General features: G+C 33.8%; 2 protein-coding genes across 2 annotated transcripts in view; one reads left to right on the top strand and one right to left on the bottom strand.

Moving 5' to 3' along the window:
* LOC149911280 (multidrug resistance protein homolog 49-like) overlaps window positions 1–730 on the top strand; it is a 16,172-nt gene extending 15,442 nt beyond the window's left edge. The window contains exons 24-25 of the mRNA XM_090104739.1: window positions 111–219; window positions 350–730. Of these exons, the coding sequence (XP_089960865.1) occupies window positions 111–219; window positions 350–438 (198 nt within the window). The 3' untranslated portion in view covers window positions 439–730. The remainder of the gene's footprint in view (window positions 1–110; window positions 220–349) is intronic.
* Clk (circadian locomoter output cycles kaput protein Clock) lies at window positions 726–23,073 on the bottom strand. The gene is made up of 13 exons (XM_090104809.1): window positions 22,672–23,073; window positions 20,135–20,283; window positions 19,455–19,636; window positions 19,222–19,339; window positions 16,198–16,293; window positions 15,661–15,718; window positions 15,065–15,303; window positions 14,522–14,669; window positions 14,144–14,324; window positions 13,404–13,508; window positions 11,504–11,713; window positions 7,626–7,760; window positions 726–6,055 (listed from the first exon to the last, which is right to left on the bottom strand). Exons 1-13 carry the CDS (start codon window positions 22,707–22,709, stop codon window positions 5,900–5,902), a joined length of 1,815 nt encoding a protein of 604 aa, XP_089960935.1. The 5' UTR covers window positions 22,710–23,073; the 3' UTR covers window positions 726–5,899.

Below are 23,073 nucleotides of genomic sequence, written 5' to 3'. Positions count from 1 at the left end.
GGTTCTGGATAAATACAACATTTTTCTTATATTTAAATTTTATTTGTCTATTCACTTATTCAATAACAACTTTAAAAATAGGTATGTATTATAAATAAATGTGTTTGCAGGCGGTGTCTGAAGCTTTGGAAAAAGCAGCCAAGGGACGAACGTGTATCACTATTGCACATCGTCTCACAACTATTAAAGATGCTGACATGATTTGCGTTTTAGATAAAGGTATTATTTAATTCAATAGTAATTTTTTATAAATATTACGTTATTCAAAAACATATTCAATATATGGGTGACGAGTGTCTTTATAAATCGATCAAGTGACCAAAATATAATAGATTTAATTTATTTTCAGGAAAAATTATCGAGCGTGGCACTCACACAGAACTAATGAACCAGAAGGGCTTCTATTGGAGAATGAGCAAAGGCCAACACGTGGCGTAAGACCCTGTGTGAACCAATCAAAATAAATCTGTAAACTACTAGTATTAATTACGATGAATTTCATGTTAGCTTCGTAAGATGTTAGATTTTAGTAAGTGATCTTTTATAGTATTATTATTATAAAAAAGTAGTTTTATTTCGATTGGCTCGACGCAACATCCGATAAGTACGCCTCTATAAATAAATGTAACGTAACCAAAAATTATAAATTGATAAGTGCCATTCTTCTATTGTAATAAGTGCTCGTTAATATAGAATTTCGATTTCTTTTAAATAAAACCAATCAAGTGATTTCGTTCGTTTACTTTTTCTTTCCCTTTTTCCATTTTACATCAAGATAAGAATTTATATACATACTCCATTTCTGACTTTACCCTGTAACTTCGTTGAAAAGTCGTATACTGTGCACAGCCAAGTCTTACTGAAATGAACTCATTGAGTGTATACCCAATTGTTTATGGAACGAAATCGTAACAGGAATATTTAAAAATTTATTATGTTAAAAAAATATGAGACAGTCTTGAAAAGATAATCCCGTTTAAAACAAAACTTATTTTTCCTGTAAATCCTAATAACCATAGAATATGATAAGAGAAATAGGAGAAATGATTTTTGAAAGGTGACAGCCTTTTTAAATAGGATTACCATAGTCAATAATTTATATGTGTTAGCTCCCGGTTTCTATATACTTTGCTCCAAATTTTCACCAAATAATTCATTTTCATGATGCTACATTACAGATTTATTATATATGGACCATATAGAAACCGGTTCAGTAAGACTTGGCGTAGAATCAAAAATGGATATCGGTTCCTTACATTAATGAACGATTACACTGAGAATGACATTCTAACAAATGTTGTAGACATTTAGGATCTATCTATATTAGAGAGCTAAGACCACGCGTCGAGCGCAATTTATAACTAAATTCTTTAATACTAATAGACCCTAACCTGTCTCGATGATTCTATTTCTACATCTATTAAGAAAAAAAATATCGCAACCTATATATATACAACATAACCATAACACAAATATAATATCAATGGTCACCTATTTGGCATAACTTCACTTAACAAAATCGTAAGATTATGGCAAGTCAAACGATAGCTTATGTAATAAAATTTAGTCATATAAAAGTAATTCTGATAAATCTGCACCATTAAAATTAATAGTATTTTACATTCAAATAGAGATAGTATAAAAATAATCTAATTGTTTCCGAACATACCCACGTAAAGGCAGTTTTACATTGAGTCAGTAGCTGTCGTCAGTGCTGGCGCCGAAAACTGTATCATACTATTTACACGCAGTCAATAGTTCGTCAGTAGTCGACGATATTTCTTTTGGTGTACACACGTTTATAAGTCAGTGCGGAAAAAAGAATTCTCGAAAACAGCAAAAAATTAAACTCAATAATTTGCTGAGAAAATTTCAAAAACAGACATTCATTATCGCGGTATAGTTGGACAAGTTTTAAGTTTTCCGTGTCGTTCAATTTTCGCCTCATTTTTTGATGCGGTGCGACGCAGCGTGGCCACCATACAACAAACAGAGCGGCAGCGAGTGACCAGCGACTGACTTCGGCATTTAGACGGCGTCAGTTGCACTGGCGCGGATGGAGGGGGGAGCGAACTGACGCCAAAAATATGAAGCGGGTATATTGAAGTCAGTTCTGACGTGACAGTGCTATACTGACTTGAAATCAATTTACAATATAGCAGTGCCAGGTCAGCACTGACCCGGCAGTCGACTGACAATAGCTACTGACTCAATGTAAAACTGCCTTATCACTAAACGAAACTATAACTAAATAATAGATATAACAACGGAGTCATGTATAAAAAAATCTTTATGAATAGACAATAATTGCCATATAAAATGAACTGTACGTATGATCAAAATTATTCTCTTGGAGACCTAAGATAAAGTCAAACAACTATCAATATTTTGTAAAAAATAATAAAATAAATATAAATTGCAGCATTAACAAAACACTGAACGCTTATGGCTTAAGTATCGATAGAAGTTAGTTAAACATCAAATATTTACTACAACACCGATTCCTTATTAAATAACATGTGTAAAAAATTACTACGTATTGCACAGTGCCTTTTTTAAAAGAATACAATAGCTTCTGAATTTAATTTTTAAGTAATAATTAAATCACAAGGTTCGAGCAACATAACTTTTTTAGAGAAGTTACGTATTTTGAATTTAAACAATGGCCAAAATGTTATCTATAAATCTTGTACATATATCAAAATGCCATTTTGCAATTCGAATAAAATCAGTAGATTTTCCAAATATTTCATGAATACTAAAGAAAAGAGAGATCCCAAGACACTGCACAAAAACCATAAAACACATTGATTACATTCGATACTGACATAAACACTACAGCATTAATTAAAACTACATCTACCTTACACAAATGAAACCCTCACAACCTAGCATTCAGTCGTTTCAATTTATTCAATAAATGTTAAAATATGATGATGATCACTTCCAAAAGCCATCCCCCTTAGTTTAAATAAATAATTCATTTTATACTCGCAACCATTTAGACTTGACCGTAGTCTGAACGCGTACGCATACGTTAAGTAAATCTAATTTAACATTAAATCAAGGGATAGTGACATTTCGAATTAATTTCATAATATATTCATCAAATGAGCGAATAAAGAAATATATTACATTAGTACCAAAAAATATCGCATACATATTTTAGCATACACTTATAAAATACGCGAACATACTTTAGTATAATTAAGTATACTCCGACAGAGATACGATATAAACATCAGGGTTTCACTTAAGTAAGAAATATATTATAATATGTTTATAACATCGACTTACTACATATATGGACTAATTCTACACTATCATAATATTGAATACAGACAAAAAAGACGTGCGTGATTATGAGAAAATGGATATAATGTATACGAAGTCTTATATAGAATATAGACCTAATAGAATCTACAAATTAGGCGAGATCTATTCGACGATAGATCTTTCTATAGCGCCGTCTCTTTCGGTCACTCAAAAACCATGTCATGATCGAGTGAGACATAATACAAGAAGACATCCATCTCGATTTTATTCATGAAATTTTAGCTCAATATGGGGAGTCAACTACAAGCATAGTAGAATGAAGCCCCCTATATTATCATGGGTCTCGATAAGAATTCAATTAGATCTATAATTATAAAAGAATTACGTAGTCGTGTCTTTCATAACAACGTATCTGACTGATACATTTCCAGAAAGAGTTATGGCACATTACCATTTTCAATTCCGTATTCATTTCATATTATCATCGACCCAGCTTATAAAATGAACAAAACAAATAGAAAAACTGCAGGAAAAAGGATTAAATCGATGCCTTCGTCAAATAAAATTGAAATTAAGCATTAATTAAAATAAATATAAGAAATTTGTATCAATTGTGACAAAATATATTGATAGCACTGTTTACGAATTACATATAAATTATAATATGTACAAAATATTAAGTAAAACAAGAAAAAGAACACGTCATTAATTTTCGGATAAAACTACACTTTGGTCTAATGTTAAAAAAATCATATTCATGAAATTGTATAAAAATGTAACTTTAATTACGAAAACAAAATATAAAAAATACAATCTGTATAACAATAACCAGAATAACAACATAATAAACATTAAGATTATAAACAAATGCAAAATTTTGTAAAATAAATATTCATATTTAACATGCAACATAATTTTTTCATAAAAAAATGATATGCGATACTGTAATCCGATTGCACGCCATGTCATATAAGTATATAAAAAAATCTCCCATAATTGTCAAAATAAGAATACATCTATGTGATAACTTCAGTAAATCATTACCTACTTAATATTAAACAAAAATATAAAATTATTAATTATTTTCTGTACACAATATTAAGAAAATTATTTAAAAAATAAATCATTTATTAATTTACAATTAATACAAACATGAACATAAGGCATATAATATAATTAATAAAGTAACACATAAGTAACATTACTTTGAATTCAAAAAAAACAATTCGGGTTAGTTAATGTACTGATTACTATAAATAAAATAAAACATTGCACAGCCGTAAGGGTAAGAAAAGTAATTAGTTGTTTTCAATATAGATCTTATAATAGAAAATATAATATAGCACGTAACTTCACAATGATTTATTTATCATTAATTTGTGAAAGACTACTGATGCAAAACATTTACTTAATAATTAATATTATAAATATGCCAGTACTTAAATTATTCGTCATAATTTATATTTACGTACTTCGATTGTGCATTAAGAACATCGAAAATTGTTAACATAATATTATATTAATGTCATGCCCGGGAATATGTAATGGTTATGTACCATTTAATGAATTGATTAACGTTTTGTGTTTTAAAATTCATACCTATAAATTTCTGATTCAATTAAAGTACTTGTCTAGTGTAACATAGTTGAATATCATAGGTCAAAAATAACTAAGTTAATTCTGTAAATAAAATAAAAGATCACCAATTTTTTGAGGTCATAATTATATAAAATGTTTAAAACATAGAATAAAAACAGATTAAACCAATAAGGTTATTAATAGCAATGAAATAATTTTATAAAATCTAAAACATTTTCTCTAAAATAAAATATAGGTAATTTTTTATAGCTCATAAAGCTTTGCCACATTATTTTTATTTCAAGAAGACGGGTAAGATATTCTCAATTATTAAATCTGGTGCAGTAATTGTGGTTAAAATTATAAAAAGAAAAATATAAAATACAAAATGTATAGTGATTTTTAAGTAATTTGAACACAAAAAGTTCGTACTTATGTAGTACTGTCTGTTTCATCCATCATTTGTCACCACTCATAACTTTTTTTCCAATAATATGCAGTAGTAGTTGATTTCAATCACATTGAAAAAAATATTAAGAGACATTTCATCCTCTTAATAAATTTACCAAAACATAAATACATAACTTAAAACATCTCACCCGTCCGACCAATGATAGTAAAAACCATTATAAATTAATTACATAACCCTCCCATGAACCTGCAGCCGCTATCGATCAACGAAAATGGGCTGAAAATGATGGTCGTAATGAAATTATAGTAAAAAACAATTTAAATCACTTAATACACTACTTTGAACCTGAATCTGCCTAAAAATGACGATGATTGTGAAGCAGCCCCTATTAACCAAAAAAATGGGCTCATAATGATGATACAACCTGTATTGACCAAATAAAATAGGCTCAAAATGGCGATACAACCAGTATTGACTATTGACAAACAAAAATGGGCTCTTAACTGTGATACAACCGCTATTGCCATCAAAAAATGGACTCAGAATGAAAATTGACGATACAGATTCTATTGACCAATAAAAATCTGCTAACAACCCCAATTGACAAAGAAAAATGGGCTCACAATTTGATGATTACTCATTGTGATGCTGCTGGTTGGGGTGCGTGTGTGGCAAGTGTCCCGGCGGCTGCGGGTACGTCACGCTGCGGCTCGGAGACCCCTCGTACATGATTTGTGCTGGCATGCGCTGGTTCTGCTGCCCGTCTTCTGGCCCGTACGGGTTTTGGACCTGCAAGCGTTCGGTCGATCATGTAGGTTAGCTATTTGCAGGTGATAAGTTGCAGATAATTCCGGAGATTATTTCTCTCCCGTCATCAACAACACACAAATACAAACGTTGTAAATTTTCCGGAGGAAAACAAACCGCGGAGTGTTGTCCTACAATCATTATTTTATGGTACATATTTGGTAAACCAGACAGACGATTGTTTACCCACAATATTTTTTCCTATATGGTTTCCATAGACGACAACCTGCTAGAGACCGAAAGGCTCCCACACATAACTGCGAATCCGTATCGCATCGTGAATGTCTACGCACTCGCAACAGCTCGCACGAATGTTGTGCTAGAACTTCGCAACATTCCTGCAAGCACGTCACACTAGGTGACTATTGTTTCTGCTCTATGACAGCGTAGGGGAAAGCCGTCGATGTATGCGACAAAATTTATTGCCCAAAATATTCTTCCTCTTCACTTACATGCCGTTGAAGACTTGGTCACCTGAACGGTCCCTTACCACACGAAATTGTATTGCAGCAATTCGCATCGATCGTTCCTGCGATATTGCATCGCATCGCGGTTTTGTGTGAGAGCCAGAACCTTCTCTCATATCCAGCGATTTATGAAGTATGGGCCTATTCGTTTTCCGTTCATTTTGAAGGTCGTACCAATTATTTCATATATCAAATCCATCACGCTAAGGTATAGATTAAACTGTAGAACTGTTAACTTTCTCAGAATAATAACTCTGGATAAAAGATATGCTTTTATTTTAGTCTATCGTCGCTAGTTTTCGTTTATATAAGTGCAGAATAAATAAGAAACTGAAACTAAACCAAAACAAAAAATCAAAATTAAATTTTGAATAAAATCTGAAATTAACCTAAGAAGAGAGAAGGTGAATAGTGTATCAGTAGTGTCTCCAGTTTGTAAATATGTAAATCTTAAAGATTTTTACCTAAAAATTGTCATCAGGATTTACAAGCAACACATTTAACTATTTAAAAGGAAGTAGAGTGAAGTCAATTAGCGGGTGCTAGAACACCATCAAGGTTATTGGAGAAATATCCTAAGATTTATAAGGGAGTAATAAGTCAGGAAATGAAACATTCCTTAATTTCAGGACAATTGAGCGCTACTTTTTTGAAAATACAAATAAGTTACGTATAAGTTGATCGTTGGATAATCTTCATTAGTTTACTTGAAGCGTGTTATAACAGCTAATAAATAACAAACGCTTGCTTGCTAACATTCAAATACAAATAAGATATAAATATCTTTAAATATTTTTTCTACACTACACTTTTTAAATCAACTTTCATGACTTTTCTCATGATATTTAAAATATTTTATCTGTTTACATATTTTATATACGTACTGTCAACACAGGACGTATTATCATAAAATCTCCTTCAAACATTTCCCGACTTATTACCCAATGGGACGGCACAACACCAATCACCTGATCGCAATAGCAATGCCATCACGTCGGGTCTCGGCAATGAGCAAGACTCTTCTAGGCGTCTCTGCTTCCTCGTCCCTACTGCGCCTGGGGTGAGGGGGAAAAAATGTAACTTACATTGATAAGCGGTTGCAGCATCCCTAGGCGGGCGAGCAGCAGCTGCTCCTTCACTTGCCGCAGCTCCTCCTGCTGGCGCACGATCATCTGCTGCAACTCCTCGTGTTTGCGCTGCAACTGCTCCTGCCACGGCCACTAGCTCGCATCATCGTAACCAAACACTTTCACGTTACAATGGGCTTTATCGATCGCTGCACTTTGATGCCGATTTTTGGGCTCATATGGATGATGTTTCAATTATGTGACGCGAGGTAAGGACGCGGAGCGGAGATATAGCAAAATAATATTAGTCCACTTCCTTGTCCGATGTATGCGTGGACTTTCTTACAAATTTCATGTGTGTTACAGTAGCCATTTGCCGCGACTTCAAGCATCTCTCTTACCAATAAGTTTTGCCCCACAAAATAAGTGAAGAATGAAGTCGGTTTTGCACTTATAACCACACTTATACTTTTACAATGAAAGCATGCGATGATTGAAAAGCGTGCTATGAGAGTTGCAGCAGTTAGTATGCACAACTATCGAACAGCACATTGGATATAACCTGAATCTTAATTATCTTTTGATTGAGAATATTGAACTAATAGGGTGCAAAGGTGTTTTATATATATGTACTTTAAATATATGTATGCAATTAAAAGTGTGCCTTCTACGATGTGTGAAATAAAAATGTCAATAAAACCCATTGTAATAAATTGAAAATAAACAAAACAAAAATGACATAATAAATTAAATTAGATCGCCAATATGAAATTTAATTATATAGGTCATATTGCCAGTTTACATGCTGCTGTCACAACTTCTAAAGATTAATTAGATTATTCTACTTATAAATATTATGAAATAAAATTAGATATTAAAGAAGAAGAAAAAACTAAACTTAAATATTATTTAATTGCGGCTAATCATTTCTTATGCTATATAAGTAACTGTTGGAAACATTGCCAGTATAAAATTAATATTCAAAACCATTATTTTGAATTTAATAACATCGCTGTGCTTATCCTAATACATTATATATAGGGAATGCAATCCGGATTACCCGAAATCCGATAAATTCGGATTTTGCTCGAATTTAAATAGGCTTTTAAATCCGGATTTAAAGAATGGAATCCGGATTTTTCGAACATATTAGCACAGTATTACAATATTTATAGGTTCTAATGTTTCTTGCGTTAGACGATAGATGGCACTGTAGGTGCATCCCGTTCCCGCGCAAGCAGTCGAATTTGGCGCGAATCGCGACACGTCGCGAAGCGGGCCTAGAAATAATACGTTTGAATTTAGATCTTATCACATTGCATTACTGTTGACTTTTGTTTACAACAATTTATCACCATTCGAAGCGTCGACTGGATTTCAGCTTACGCAGCTTCGAGTATTCGAGTGAAGACAGGCTAAGTAATGGAGTAGCTTCCATTTATAATGTTTTATTTTAGCTATGATTAATAAGTATTTTTTTTTAACTTTGTAGAATCCTGTTTATTGAAATTATACTTTGTGTGTAGTTGTGTTCATGAAAATTTGAATTTTGTTATTACTGATTTTGATAAAAATAAAAACTCTGATGGAAAGACTGTCATCATCCATACTAATATTATAAATGCGAAAGTAACTCTGTCTGTCTGTCTGTTACTCAATCACGCCTAAACTACTGAACCAATTTGCATGAAATTTTTATTGCGAAGTATGTACCACGGGCGAAGCCGGGGCGGACCTCTAGTTACTTATAAAGAATGAAAAAGCAAAATAGGATTTTGCTTACTGATTTAGAAAATTGAAGCTGTTTCGTTTTAATATGTTTGTATATGATGAAAACTCTGTTTGCAATTTATGTTGTTTCTATTATCTAAGAAAATATTAAATGTTTTGTTATAATGTTTATGTCTGATGGATGTGACAAGGAGTCTGCTTTATGTTTTTTCTTTACCAAAGTGTAAAAGTTTTTATTTTATTAGAATTTTAGAGTTTGTCTAGTTAATTTCTAGGTATTGAAAAATATAAATACATTTGATTTAACTAAGATTCATGTTTTTTATTGATTTTACATAATAATAAACGTTTCAAACGGAAAAGTCAAATTTTTCATTCAAAATCCGCTAAATCCGGATTCTCCGGATTATTGTATAAATCCGTTTTTCAAAATCCGGATTTTGTAAAGTAAACGGATTTGCATTCCCTAATTATATATTATAATACGGACCGAAAGAACAGTTGCATCTTACTTTAACTGAAATGGATTGGGTCATGTTATATGAAAAATAATGATTTAAAATTAGGTTTCCAGCCCATCCAGTCATATTAAAGGTGTCCGAATTACCAATATTTTGTAGGGTGAATATGAATAAGTGCGAAAAGGTGAATAGCTCACCAAAGTGTTAAGTATGAGGTAAATTATGAGGTGACATAATACCTTTAATCTTCATGTTATAACCAAACTGCTCATTTATGTGGTTTGCGTGCGCATGTAACATTAATGTGTAAACAACAAAGTGCATGGGTGTTTTGGGTGTTTTCAAAATGATGAACAACTGTGCTTGAATGAATAAAAAATGTGTTGACTTCTTTTTAAAACATGTCGTGGTGATTAAAAAAGGTATGTTAACCTTAAGAGACACTTGCCGTGTGTGTTGTGGATGTTAGATATAAAATGACTGATGACAGATCTAAAATGCTTTGTGAAAATATTTCACAGATCGTGTACGAAGTAGGTTAATAAATATTACACTGATGTAACTCAAGTTGCTCACTAATTCGTGGGTTTGTAGAGACCATAAATGATATATTAATTAAAATCCATCTTATTAAAATTAATGACCAGATTTTGAATGTTTCTAAAGACCACAGTAGAGAAACACTAAACTCATAACATCACCTTCACCAATAAGACTACCATTATCCATTGTGAATCCATTACAATGACCCTTATATATCCCGCTGCATACCCAAACTCCAACCACCACTTAAGCACATTTTGGATACTGCAGATTTGGTGGATAAAATCGTCTCCATAATTTTTTTCTGAAACTGCAAATATCCGATATAGATAGGCCACTGTGTAAATGCTTCCTTATTATTTTTAACCACAACCAATGAACTGCAAGCCTTGTGTGTACCCATGTAATTTTACTAGCATTAAATGTCAAACCATGAGCATGCGGCCTTGTCAGCAGTTAGCCCGCGACAAGACTACATGGTAAACCATCGCACACACGAACACACAAATTTTAGTACAATTAATAAGATCCCATAACCATTGATAATCGCTCAACCACCTCGTCCGCAACGGCTTTGACGTACTAAAAACAACATGCCTCACAATCAATAAAAAATATAATAAAATCAATAAAACATCGTCAGTTAATGTCCGAGCCACATTTTTCGAGATATTGATTCAAATGAAAAGATCGTAAAATAATGTCCATACGCCATTGCAGCAGCACGCTCGCTGCAGTGTGCGAAACGTCGGGAAAATAACATAATGAATAAATCGCGTTTAAAATCCGTGAAAAATCTTTAATTTCGAATTGCGACAATTTTGGTATTTAATAATCTCGCTAAAGAAGTTTCTCTCACACGTGTGCTCGGCACACACGCTCTTTTTGAAGTGAAACTTCTTTACCGGGTTGGAAAAAAATTTAGTGTAACATTTTTTCGTTACGCGTGACATTTTTCCGTTACGCGCCATCTTTTTCTTATCCCTACCACGCGTGATTCGACGTATTTCTGTAAAGTTGCATATAGTAAATATTTTTTTGAAAAATAAGTTCATAAAGAAGTTTCACTTCTTACGTGTGTACACTAGTACACGCATACATTTTTTTATTACGTTGTTTGTAGTACGTCACACCTCCCTCCCAGTCCAGTATCCCACCCACCTGTATCTGCGCCTGGTCGGAGGACACGATGACCGGCAGCGGGGGCAGTATCGGCAGCACGCCGGGCACCGTGACCCCTACATACGGCGCCGGTTCCAGGTACTGCGCACCGATCCCGTGCTGCGGCACCACTGCCTCCACCGCCTTGTGCGCGAACATCGTGCGGTTCAAGTCCTCGCGGGCCTCCATGCGGCTCGGGACTTCTTTGCTCTGTTGGACAATTTGATTTAAATTCAAATTCGTTTATTCAATCAAACTTAACCTAACCTTAGAGCTTTAACATTAAGAAATTTTGTGTCAGCGTTTCGGGTCATTTGTAACAAGATGGCGGTTCTACAGGGGTTTTAGTACGCAATGACAAAAAGAAAAATGATGGTCAGAACGCTGATACCGGATACCTTAAGATAATACAGTTTATTTTATACTAGCTTTCCACCCGCAGCTTCGCCCGCGCAGTCAAAGAAAAACCCGCATAGTTCCCGTTCCTATGGGATTTCCGGGACAAAAACTATCCTATTTCCCGGGGTAAAAAGTAGCCTAGGTCCTCTCGGGTATCAAAATATCTCTATACCAAATTTCATGCAAATTGGTTCAGTAGTTAAGGCGTGATTGAGTAACAGACAGACAGACAGAATTACTTACGCATTTATAATATTATAGTATGGAAGTATGGATTAGAGAATCTTAACATAAAATATTCTAGTATCTTCACCGTGTGTGACGCGCTTTAGGTGGTAATTGTATAATGATAGGTTATATCAATCAACGGTTCGAGACTGGCATCTATGCTAGGTTACCGAGTAGGTAACCTGTATTAAAGATATCAGGTGATTGGTTACTAGATATAGACCAATTCTGCGCAGAAATATGTTTTGGGATATATGCCTTGCTCTGTTGGGTAATTAGATTATTCCTTACATTTATTCAGCGGTATCCCGAACCTGCGCAGAAGTAATAAATAAGGTATTTGAGTGATATCCATTTTGTAGTAATAATTATTGTATTACGGGCGCAACAGTTACCATGGGCAGTAATCGCTTCCACGTTTCATTCAGTTAGTTGTCACCTATAATAGAATAATGCAAATCTTATACGACTTTATGCCAATCTATATATTGGCGAGATTTGGACAAGGTAAAACAGCCGCACAGAACATCGGCGTGTAATAGTAGCATGTAAATGCTACGAGTTTCGTACAATGAGTGGAGGAGACAGAGGCTCGTTTTCTTATACACTGATCCTTTCTTAACCCATTGAGCCCCGAACGGCCAGATCCGACCGCGACACAATAGATTTTCTGTCGTGTCTGTGATTCCGGGGCCTGATGGATTAATAAGGGATAATCCTTATCTTCTGCCAATGTTCATGAGCTGTATGCGATCTACCAACTTTATCAACACAAAAAAATATCAAATCACTAGATTTCCGCCCGCGGCTTTCTTTCAAAGGAAAACCCGCATAGTTCCCGTTCCCGTGGGATTTCCGGGATAAAACCTATCCTATGTGTTAATCCAAGTTACCCTAGCTATATGTGTGCTAAATTTCATTGTAATTGGTTCAGTAGTTTTTACGTGAAAGAGTAACAAACATCCATACATCCATACTTACAAACTTTCGCCTTTATAATAGTACTAGATTTCCGCCCGTGGCTTCGCCCGCGTTTGCAAAGGAAAACCCGCATAGTTCCCGTTCCCGTGGGATTTCCGGGATAAAAACTATCCTATGTGTTAATCCAAGTTACCCTCTATATGTGTGCTAAATTTCATCGTAATCGGTTCAGTAGTTTTTACGTGAAAGAGTAACAAACATCTATACATACATACATCCATACATCCTTACAAACTTTCGCCTTTATAATATATGTATATGTATATTAAATATTAGATTAAGATAAACATACGTCTCTCGAGCTGGAGCGCTGCGACGAGCGCGAGTCAGCCGACACCATGCTGTTCTCGTAGCCGGTCGAGTAGCGCGTGTGAGACGCGGACTTCAAGGACGGCGGCTACAAATTATAATCAATTAACAAACATTGAAGTCCCGTGTCCCCAAGCGGGGTAAGGGATAGATGCATTATCAAAAATAAAGAAAGAAGAAAGAAAAAACGTTTAATGGCACATAGCCTCACACGTAGATAATGAAAAAGAATTTATACAATACTTATATGCTACAATACTACTACAATACTTAAAAATACACATTGAAGTGTGTAGTCTGTGAAGCATGATGCCATTAAAAGGGGAAATCACTCGGTGAACATCCGTGACGTAAAAAAAACATCTGTTTTCACTGATCGATTAATTAACAAATATGAATGGAAAAAATCATCCGCTTCAAATGAAATTGTAGTAAGTATACGCGGGTAAAAAAATTCATGGGAACTGCATCCTTCTTATGGGGTATGGATTACCCATCTGTCCCCCATAAGAAAGATGCAGTTCATGCATATAGCATAAGGGACACAATTCAATTTTTTAAGCAGAACAACTCTAGTTAAAGCAGTGCAGTATTAATTTTGGTCTGTGCAATATGCACACACCAAAATTAACACTGCAACACATAGGTTTAGTGTAACATACAGTTTATTTATTGCAAAAATATTGGAAATTAATTGATACAACGAAAATCATATATATTTACCTGTGATAGTGAATGGTAGGAGTTACCATAAGCCTCGCTCGTCTCCGACATATAAGATGGTGACATAGCCACCATGGTTTCTTCCGGAGCCTCCTTCAGAACCGGCTGACTGACTTCTGGCTGATCCGCTACTTCCATGTCTGTTATTTCTTGCTTTGTGCTCTTTTGTATGTCAGCATAACTAGAATAAGGTGGAATGTTAATTAGCTATTAAAATTTTAATGATGGAAAGATTAGAGATTACTTTGAGCAAAATTTCAACACTATTTTTTAACTTTAATGTTATGCATATTACATTGTATGTTGTAGCAGTAATTAAAGAAAAGAGGGGAGAAATACAAGAAGACATTTCATTCGGACATTAATTCATGTACATACCTCACAACTCGATGCGTACACATAACGAACTCAGGCTTGGAGTTCCACTGGTGGTATGTGATGTAGAACCGTGTCTGAAGCCAGATCCATTGTTGACCTTTGGTTAGGAATCTGTAGTAGCACGAAGTCAACTCGCCCTTTTGCATTACTGGAAAAATATTAGGATGTTTAGGAATAGGTAAATTTCATAAAATTCCTGGGGAAACTAGTCTATGTATATATGATAAACCCAGTAGATGTTGTAGTGTAGATAAAGTCAAATTGTGGATTAAGCCCAAGTTCGTAGACAGAATATGAAAATCATAATGAGCAACACTTATTTAGTATTAAAAACCACGGGCATCGTGCAAAAAATAAATACGAATTATTGCAAGAAATAAATAGGAAAAATTTATTATTTTCCTATTTATTTCTTGTCTATTATATTGATTTTGTCATTGAAATGGTAGCAATAGTAAGCCCAGGACTCGACGGACGTGACGGAGTGCGATGGTCCAGGAAAAGTCCATTACCTAACCTTATAAAACCTTAAAATTGACTCACAAGCTTCATGGCAGGTGACAACCTTCTCCAAGTCGTCAAAGTGGTAGTAGTCGTATCCAGAAGTGCCCAGCACTTCAAACGGCAAGTATCCAATAATGGGCGGAGCACGATGGTCCAAGAACAGGAACTTCCACTCGAGGCTGTGCCGCGAAGTGAACTCGTTGCGGCTCGAGTCAACCAGTGACACGTCCCGGATCAGTTGAGGCGTGCACAACCTACCAGTGCATATGAATAGCAGCCTAGAAAGGAGAAGTTAGTAAAAATACACGCATTTTAAAATTAATATATTGCTAAACTAACCAAATCACTCAAAAAGCGAAATGAAAAAAATGTTGTGTGGTTTTATGAAACCACGGTAAAAGTGAAACTGTTCGAACGGTTCCAAACACTGCTTTGTGTAGCGTATGTCGCGTGACGGTCGGCTGCCGAGTAGTAGAGTATACCTACTCGGCAGCCGCGATACACGCGACATGCGCTACACAGACCAAAAAGTTTGAGACGATGTAATAAAAGTTTCACTTTAATAAAAGAGGAATTGAACGAAAGTAAAAAAAATAATAAAAATAAATCCGAAGAAGATAACAGTTACATTTTACCTAGAGTCGGGATCCAGTTGGTACATATCGTCGCCATCTGTTTGTTTCGTGTTGGCACCTGAAAATCACATTTAAAATAAAACACCGTTTCTTTTATTTTATTACCTCAACCGACATCGAAAAAGGAGGAGAAGGAGGTTCTGAATTCATCCGTAACTTTGGGAGGTAACAACTAGGTAAATTTCTACTGGCTAAACCGATTTTGAAGTCTTATTATGGTCGTCATCATTACAAATGGGTAGGACCTCAAAGTCTAAATCTAATTGTCTTACTTTAAAACTGAGATGGTTGAAAGACTGAAAGTTATTCTGTAGTAGTCTGAAGTGTAACACAGAAGTATGTACATCATAGTGTTCCTATTATCAAATGGACAAATACTATGTGGTTGATTACCATATTTATGCTACCAGCTACAAGCAACTATATACACTGTATACAGTAATTACTGTACATGCTTATGGTAGGAAGAAAAATTAATGTCGCGTGTGAAATATTCTAATAATACCATCCAACAATAAGAGAACAGTAATTACTTACGAAAATGTCCAATGAACTCAACAAGCTCATATGTAATCTCATCCCGGAAATCCAATGTGCCCCGTTGTAAATGACATTGGAACTTGATTTCATTCTCTGGAATTGTATTAAATAATTCAATTTTTATGCTTCAATCGTCAAAAGTGGGAACATAATCTATTTTTTTTTACGTGTGCATTGGCGGCCTCAACAAGCACCCATTGCATATAACAACTTAAAATGGATGCCACTCTTATACATTTTCAACTGACTTTAAAAGGAGAAGAATTTTTTTTTTGGGACGGTTTCAGAACTTTCTACTGTGTGAACTGATTTTGATATTTTTTTTATTTGAAACCTGTGATCTATTTCTGATATTTAGAAGATGCACGAGTAACAATGGGTTCAATACGTGCTTTGACATAGCCTTTTTAATTATACATTTGGATATCGTTTATCTGCATCTCGCTGCTCACTTCGACTCTGTCCGGAATTAACTTTTTTTTTCCATTAATAATAATTTAGGATCCAAGCCGGCATCAGTTCAGGCGTATGCGATATGTTTAAGTATAGAGATAGATACAAGAACTCTCCTAAGTATTTTTTAAGACTCATTAGAATCGGTTATATAGTTTCTTAATACCTAACCGTTGAATTGAATAAAATAAAATAAGTTAACATGCAGTAGGAAGGAACAATATAAGTACAGGCAGAGATTATAAGATCGAATTTTGAACGATCATTCATAAAGCCCATTCAGTTCAACACGTACCTACCTATAATAACAAAATAATAATTAACAATATGTCTAGATACATGTTAAAATTGGTCTATTATCTCATTATAATTTCAGGTAAATAGCAAAATCAAGATATAATAAAACAAAAATATATATCTTTTGCATTGCTTGAAAATAAGGTAAAAATAAATCGTATTATGCAAATCTTATTACGTATGAACATAGAAATCTAAATAACAAGACACATAGAAGTGCTCTAATGTCATAATTCGTATGAAAACCGCTGTCGCCAAAATCAACACATTCAAACCGAAAGCTAAACAGTACACACAAGTAAACTATGCCTTTTATTGGACAGCTTGATTTTAGTGAAAACTAACTTATCTATTAAATTAAGCTTTTGAATATGTATCCTAACGCACGAATTTACGGTTTATTTTAGAATAACATCCCTAAGTATATGAGACTTTTTGCTCCAATACGAACAAACGTGATAATAAGAATGGTCGACTGTGTCATTCATTGTTATTTCGATTACTATGGTGACACTCGTAATACTTGTAAATATTCTATAATTTTAAGGAAAAACGGCATTATTTCTAAAAAATATATTTTCCGATGAAATATTATTCCTTTATAAGTATAATTACAACTTGTGGAAGAATTTCCGCAATGGGAATTGCTGAAACACACCATGTATACACTCATACGTCTCCAGAGCAACTGAACAGTGACGAATGCACTGGTGATGTGCAAATCACCTGAGTGGCGACAAGGTCACGCACGCTTACGACTTCTAGTGTCTTGTTATTTAGATTTCTATGCGTATGAAGTATATTTTTTAAATAATCACACTTTTAGTAATAACTATATATACCTATCACAATTATGATTACAAAGTACCTACATGTAAGCTTTAGTACAACACTGGTAAAACCTGCTAACTGGTTTTTTGTCTGGTATATAATGTCTCATTATCGATTATTGTCCATTCGCCTCTGCTTTTCTTAACATAATGATACATAATGACAATTATTCGCAAGCAAGAAATATAATATTTAAGTAGCTTTCCGCTCACGGCTTCGCCCAAGTGATCAATGGAAAAATCCCATGGAAATGAGATGATTCACCGCGGTAAGAGTAAGCTTATATTATAATATCACTCTTCACCCTCATATCTATCACCAGCCACAAAATCGTACAATAAAATCGCTACATTGCAACGCGAAAGACAAAAAAATGAACACACTTTCGCAATTATAATATTACTAGCTTCCACCCGCGGCTTCACTCGTTAGTAAAGGAAAATCCGCATATTTCCAGTTCCCGAGATAAAAACTATGCCATTTCCTTTGTGTCTCAAGTATCTCTGTACCAAATTTCGTCTATACTATATCGATTCAGTGGTCAAGGCGTGCGGAAGAGAGAGAGACAAAGACAGAGTTACTTTCTCATCTGTACAACATTCCACCCGCGGCTTCGCTCTCGTGGTAAAAGGAAATTCCCATGAATATGAGATGTTTCAATGCAATAAAAAGTAGCCTTCATAACTCGCCAGATAGGTAGGAGCTATCCCCAGACACAAAAACCATACTAATACTCATTACGAATTACTAAGGTACGACGTAAAGAATGACAAACATACTTTCGCATTTACAATATTTATTATAGTATCCAGTATGGATAAATATGCAAATACAATAGACAACATCAATCCGCTTTTTTCAATTATACGTAACCCAAAGCTCTATAAAATGTAAACAAAAAACTTTATGAAATATGAAACATTTATTTCACAAGCCAAACAGCCTACATCATATACATAATCAAGCCGTATAAAAATTTGCCCTGCATTGTTTTATTATAATTCAAAGTTTGTTTGTGTATAAAAGGAAAGTATTACACACAAATTTTTGTAAAAGCTACACAATAGGAAAACCTCAAGATTTTTAATGTAGTAGGTGCAATACAATGTTTTAAAGCTTCATGTAATTTCGCATCAACAATTTAAACACACAGCTCATGTAGAAACATAAAAGTCAATCGCATTGCGGCATTGCAAATCAATTAATCATAAATAGCATTTATTAACTAGTTAAGAAAGATCTAATAATAATAGTAGCTCATAATCTCTTTGCGCGCACAAGAAAATACCGTCGCTATGCAGCAGCTATAATCCTGTGATAATAGACCAATTTATAGCAGAACAATACAAATATATACAATTAATACTTCTCCATAAAACTTAACACATGAAAAACAAATTCAACTAAATATTTAACATAATTATGAATTATGATACTGACCTTCTGTAATTGGCTGATTTGGATCTACAGTCGGCCCTGAATTCTGTAGAAGATTGAACAAATTCGGTCGGTCATCTTCATACGTAAGATCAAATATTGTAGTATTCAGAATATCGCTCTGGAATAAATTTACATAAAATATTAAAATTGAAGGTAACCTTGAAATATAAAAAAGATGTATGATGTTTTATACCAATTTTGTTTTATTATTTTCATGTGTATAATATATTTACCGGATTGTGTCCAAGTAATGAGGTTATTCCCTCAGATACGTAGTAAATTCGTCCAGTTGCCGAGAAAACCATAACAAAACCCTCCAAGGCCTCCAAAACAAGATAAGTGAATTCCTCATTTGATAGAAAAGCAGGTTTCCAATCCTCTTGTACATCATGAGCGCGAGACCTTACGGTTATTTCTAGAGGACAAAAAAATTTGTTGAGTAATTATTGTTATTATTATGAAACATTAAATATAATCCAAACAACACAACTAAAACAATAATAGAAATATGAATCTCTTTATCCTCATTATCTTTGCCATTAATAACTCAGGCCCCGGAATCACAGACACAATAGAAAATCTATTATGTTGTGGACCGATCGGGCCATTCGGGGCTCAATGGGCTAATAAATATAATGCTTAGAAATTCAAATAAATAAAAGATAACTCCATGACTTGATAAAAATAAATATTACAAATTTTTTTTTGAGAACAGACAGTACTGATTTACATTGAGGGCTATAGGCACTGAGGTTGCCATCTTGAAATCTTTGAATTACTCATTTCCAGTATAACAAAAAAAGATTTGAGTGAATTGGAAAAATGTAATAAACAACAAGATGGCATCCTTATAAACAAATTTTGAGAATATTACATTTTTTTAAGCATGATCTAAAAATATAAAAAACTGTACCCTTATGGTTCTTCAAAAATGAAATAGTCGATTTCAGAACTGTTGACTTGTCCATTTTTCTGTTGTTTGTGGACACCATTGCACCCAACTCGTTCACAAGCATGTTGAACTGATCTCGACGTTTCTTTTCACTTAAGTTGCGAGTCCTCCTAAAAATTTTCAAGATTTATTTGTCGTTTGCCTCATACAAAACGTAATATTATGGTAGTTTTTACTTTTTACCAACTTATTAAATTTAACTAATTTAAGAGCACTCAATGAGGGTGTTAAGAATCATAACTTTTGATTCTGTTGAATATTATCCTGTATCTCACATAAACTTTCTCAAACGTTAAATTAATTCTCAATTCAGAGTCTGACAAACAACCAGTGTTATTGACGTAGAAGTATCGTTTAAATCAGGCTACATTTTTTTGCTACAACACCAGATTCAATAACCTGCAAAATGAGGCTTCAATGAGACTTTTCCTGTAAATTGTTTTGTATCTACATATATAAGATTTTTTTATCAGATGGGGGGCAAGTTTAATTAGATTGCTATAGAGTCTCTATCTATTGGTATGTTTTTAAATAATAGCAAAACAAATAAGAATTATTTAAGTGTAAGTATAAAACCCATTTAAGTACATAATCTTAGTATTGAGTTTAAGCAAAACTCATATAAGTCAAAGGAATTGGTAGGGGTAGCCTTAGCAATACCCCATATCAGAATCTCATATTTATATAGGTTCAATTTGTTGTTAAGCAACAGAGTGCTTTGTATCTATGTCACTTGTTGATAAAAATATAGGCCTCGGTATAAAGTTGAACACATATTAAATTCCCTACCAACTCTTAAAACAAAACTTACGTAATATAATTAATATGGACTGAAAAAGTTAACTTATGATTTAAGAGGACACCTAAATCTTTTACTTCAGTCAACCTAGTCAGCGCTGTTCCATTCAAAGAGTAATCGAACAATATAGGCTTAATTTTTATAGTAAATGTTATAACGTTACATTTATTCACATTTAAGTGCAGGGAGTTCACAGCACAGTAACGACACAAGTTAAGAAGATGCTCCTGTAGTAAAGAGCAATCCCGTTGATCTTTGATCACTCTAAATATTTTCATGTCATCCGCATAAAGTAAGATATTAGGGTGTCTAAACTGACAAATAACATCATTTATAAAGATATTGAACAGCAGAGGACCTAGATGAGAACCTTGTGGTATTCCAGAGGTAACTGGAATGAAGGAAGATCAATTGACCTTTGTCCTTTTATATTAACAGTTTGATTATGTTCTCTGAGGTATGATTCCAGCCAAAGAAGGAGATCGCCATGTATACCGGCCACCCGATGTTTGTGAATTAATAAGGAGAGAGACATTTTATCAAATGCCTTCAAGTAGTCGGTACATAGAAATCTAAATAACAAGACACTAGAAGTCGTAATGCGTGACATTGTCGCCAATCATTTGACTTCCAAGCCACCACTGCATTTGTCGCTGTTCAGTTGCTCTCGAGACATATGTGAGACAGGTGTGTTTTAGCATTTCATATTGCGGAAATTCTTCTTCTATACTTAGCCTAATGGAAAGCAACATGGTTTTGGATGGAGCATGCTTACCTAATGTCTGTTTACATTTTTTTAATAAATCCAGATTATAGTTTCTGGCAAAAACGGAAGTCGGAAGATTGTGTCTTTATGGGTATGAATAATGATTGAAGAAGCAAAATGCTCTGTATAGGGGGAATGTCGATGATATAAGGATTAAGGGTGGAAACCAGCCTAGCTGTCTTGATTAGCTGTTTACAGCATATTGACAAGAAAGGGTCACAGTCAAAAGAAATGACCTGGGTCTTCTAAAATTTCCATGTTTCATTCCAAATGGTGTTGTGGTTTAGCTGTGAAAATGTAATGCCTTCCAAGTGTGTTTGATTTTGAATTTGAAAACAACATGTAAGAAATGTTGTTAAAAACATAAAAAAAAAATGTTAATGCATCGACAGTACAACAATTGTACTATTGTGAACATTGTTGGCATCCAGTTTCAAATGATAAATGGATAACAGAAAATTTGTATTGTGGCTTTAGTATAAAGGTTAGAGAAGTCATTTCTACAGATCTGAAATACTGATAAATGATATTTTTATACATAGCATTTCTATACAAACATTTATTTATATATTTATGTTATATAACTGATTACTCAAGCTACATATACCAGATACTTAAATTTTGATTTTTACTCCTATTACAAATTGTGTAAGATCAACAATAATATGTACAGATTTCAAATATAATACAATCAAAATTAGAATTGCGAATGTTTCAGTAAAAGTAATGTATCTACATACTATATAATGTTATTGATCTAAGAGTTTCTGCATAGCTACTTGTTACCCTACTACATCAATATGTCATAAAAACAATATTTCAATATGAACTACTAACAAAGGCAATAATAATCAATATTTACTACAAAATCAATAACATTGATTATAAACGCTTCTGTTTTATTTCTGTTCTATAGAGTACCTTGTTGCTCACCTTTTGGTATCGTCTTTATCGTCCCCGTCGTCGTCCATGGTGATGATTTTTATATGAACAGTACTTTAAAATCCAGCCTTAGCACATTGCACACAAACACTATTTTAGTAAGCCATTGCAACCGGTTTTCAAAAGATGAATTTGCTCCACAAATTAAGTGTTCAGGAAGATTTCACGCGAATTTGTAAACAACATAATATAATATTTGCACAGATTAGCCATTTCAGTGTATAATGAAAAAGATTTATGTCCAAGGTTTGGTGAGATATAATGTTCTGCAAAATATTTGTAATATAATCCGAATGCGACTACACTTCACGCCTACGGAAAATTTCAGATTTTTTTTAACTCGATTTTGAGCTGTATTCAGACACGCAATCAATAATCACAATACATAATTCA

This window comes from Colias eurytheme, chromosome 1 (genome assembly GCF_061535395.1).
Source record: "Colias eurytheme isolate Ceu_HAF_F1 chromosome 1, ilColEury1 Martin Lab GWU primary, whole genome shotgun sequence".
NCBI classification, from domain to species: Eukaryota; Metazoa; Arthropoda; class Insecta; order Lepidoptera; family Pieridae; genus Colias; species Colias eurytheme.
The sequence above is the reverse complement of the archived record's forward strand: the minus strand, read 5'-3'. Positions and strand labels throughout refer to the sequence as shown.

Coding starts and splice junctions, on each gene's coding strand:
- Clk (XM_090104809.1), bottom strand. CDS start 22,709: ATGGACGACGACGGGGACGATAAAGACGATACCAAAAG. Junction 15,304..15,660: donor CAACTGGATCCCGACTCTAG/GTAAAATGTAAC, acceptor TCTCCTTTCTAG/GCTGCTATTCATATGCACTG. Junction 6,056..7,625: donor TGCTGCAACCGCTTATCAAT/GTAAGTTACATT, acceptor GAACGCTTGCAG/GTCCAAAACCCGTACGGGCC.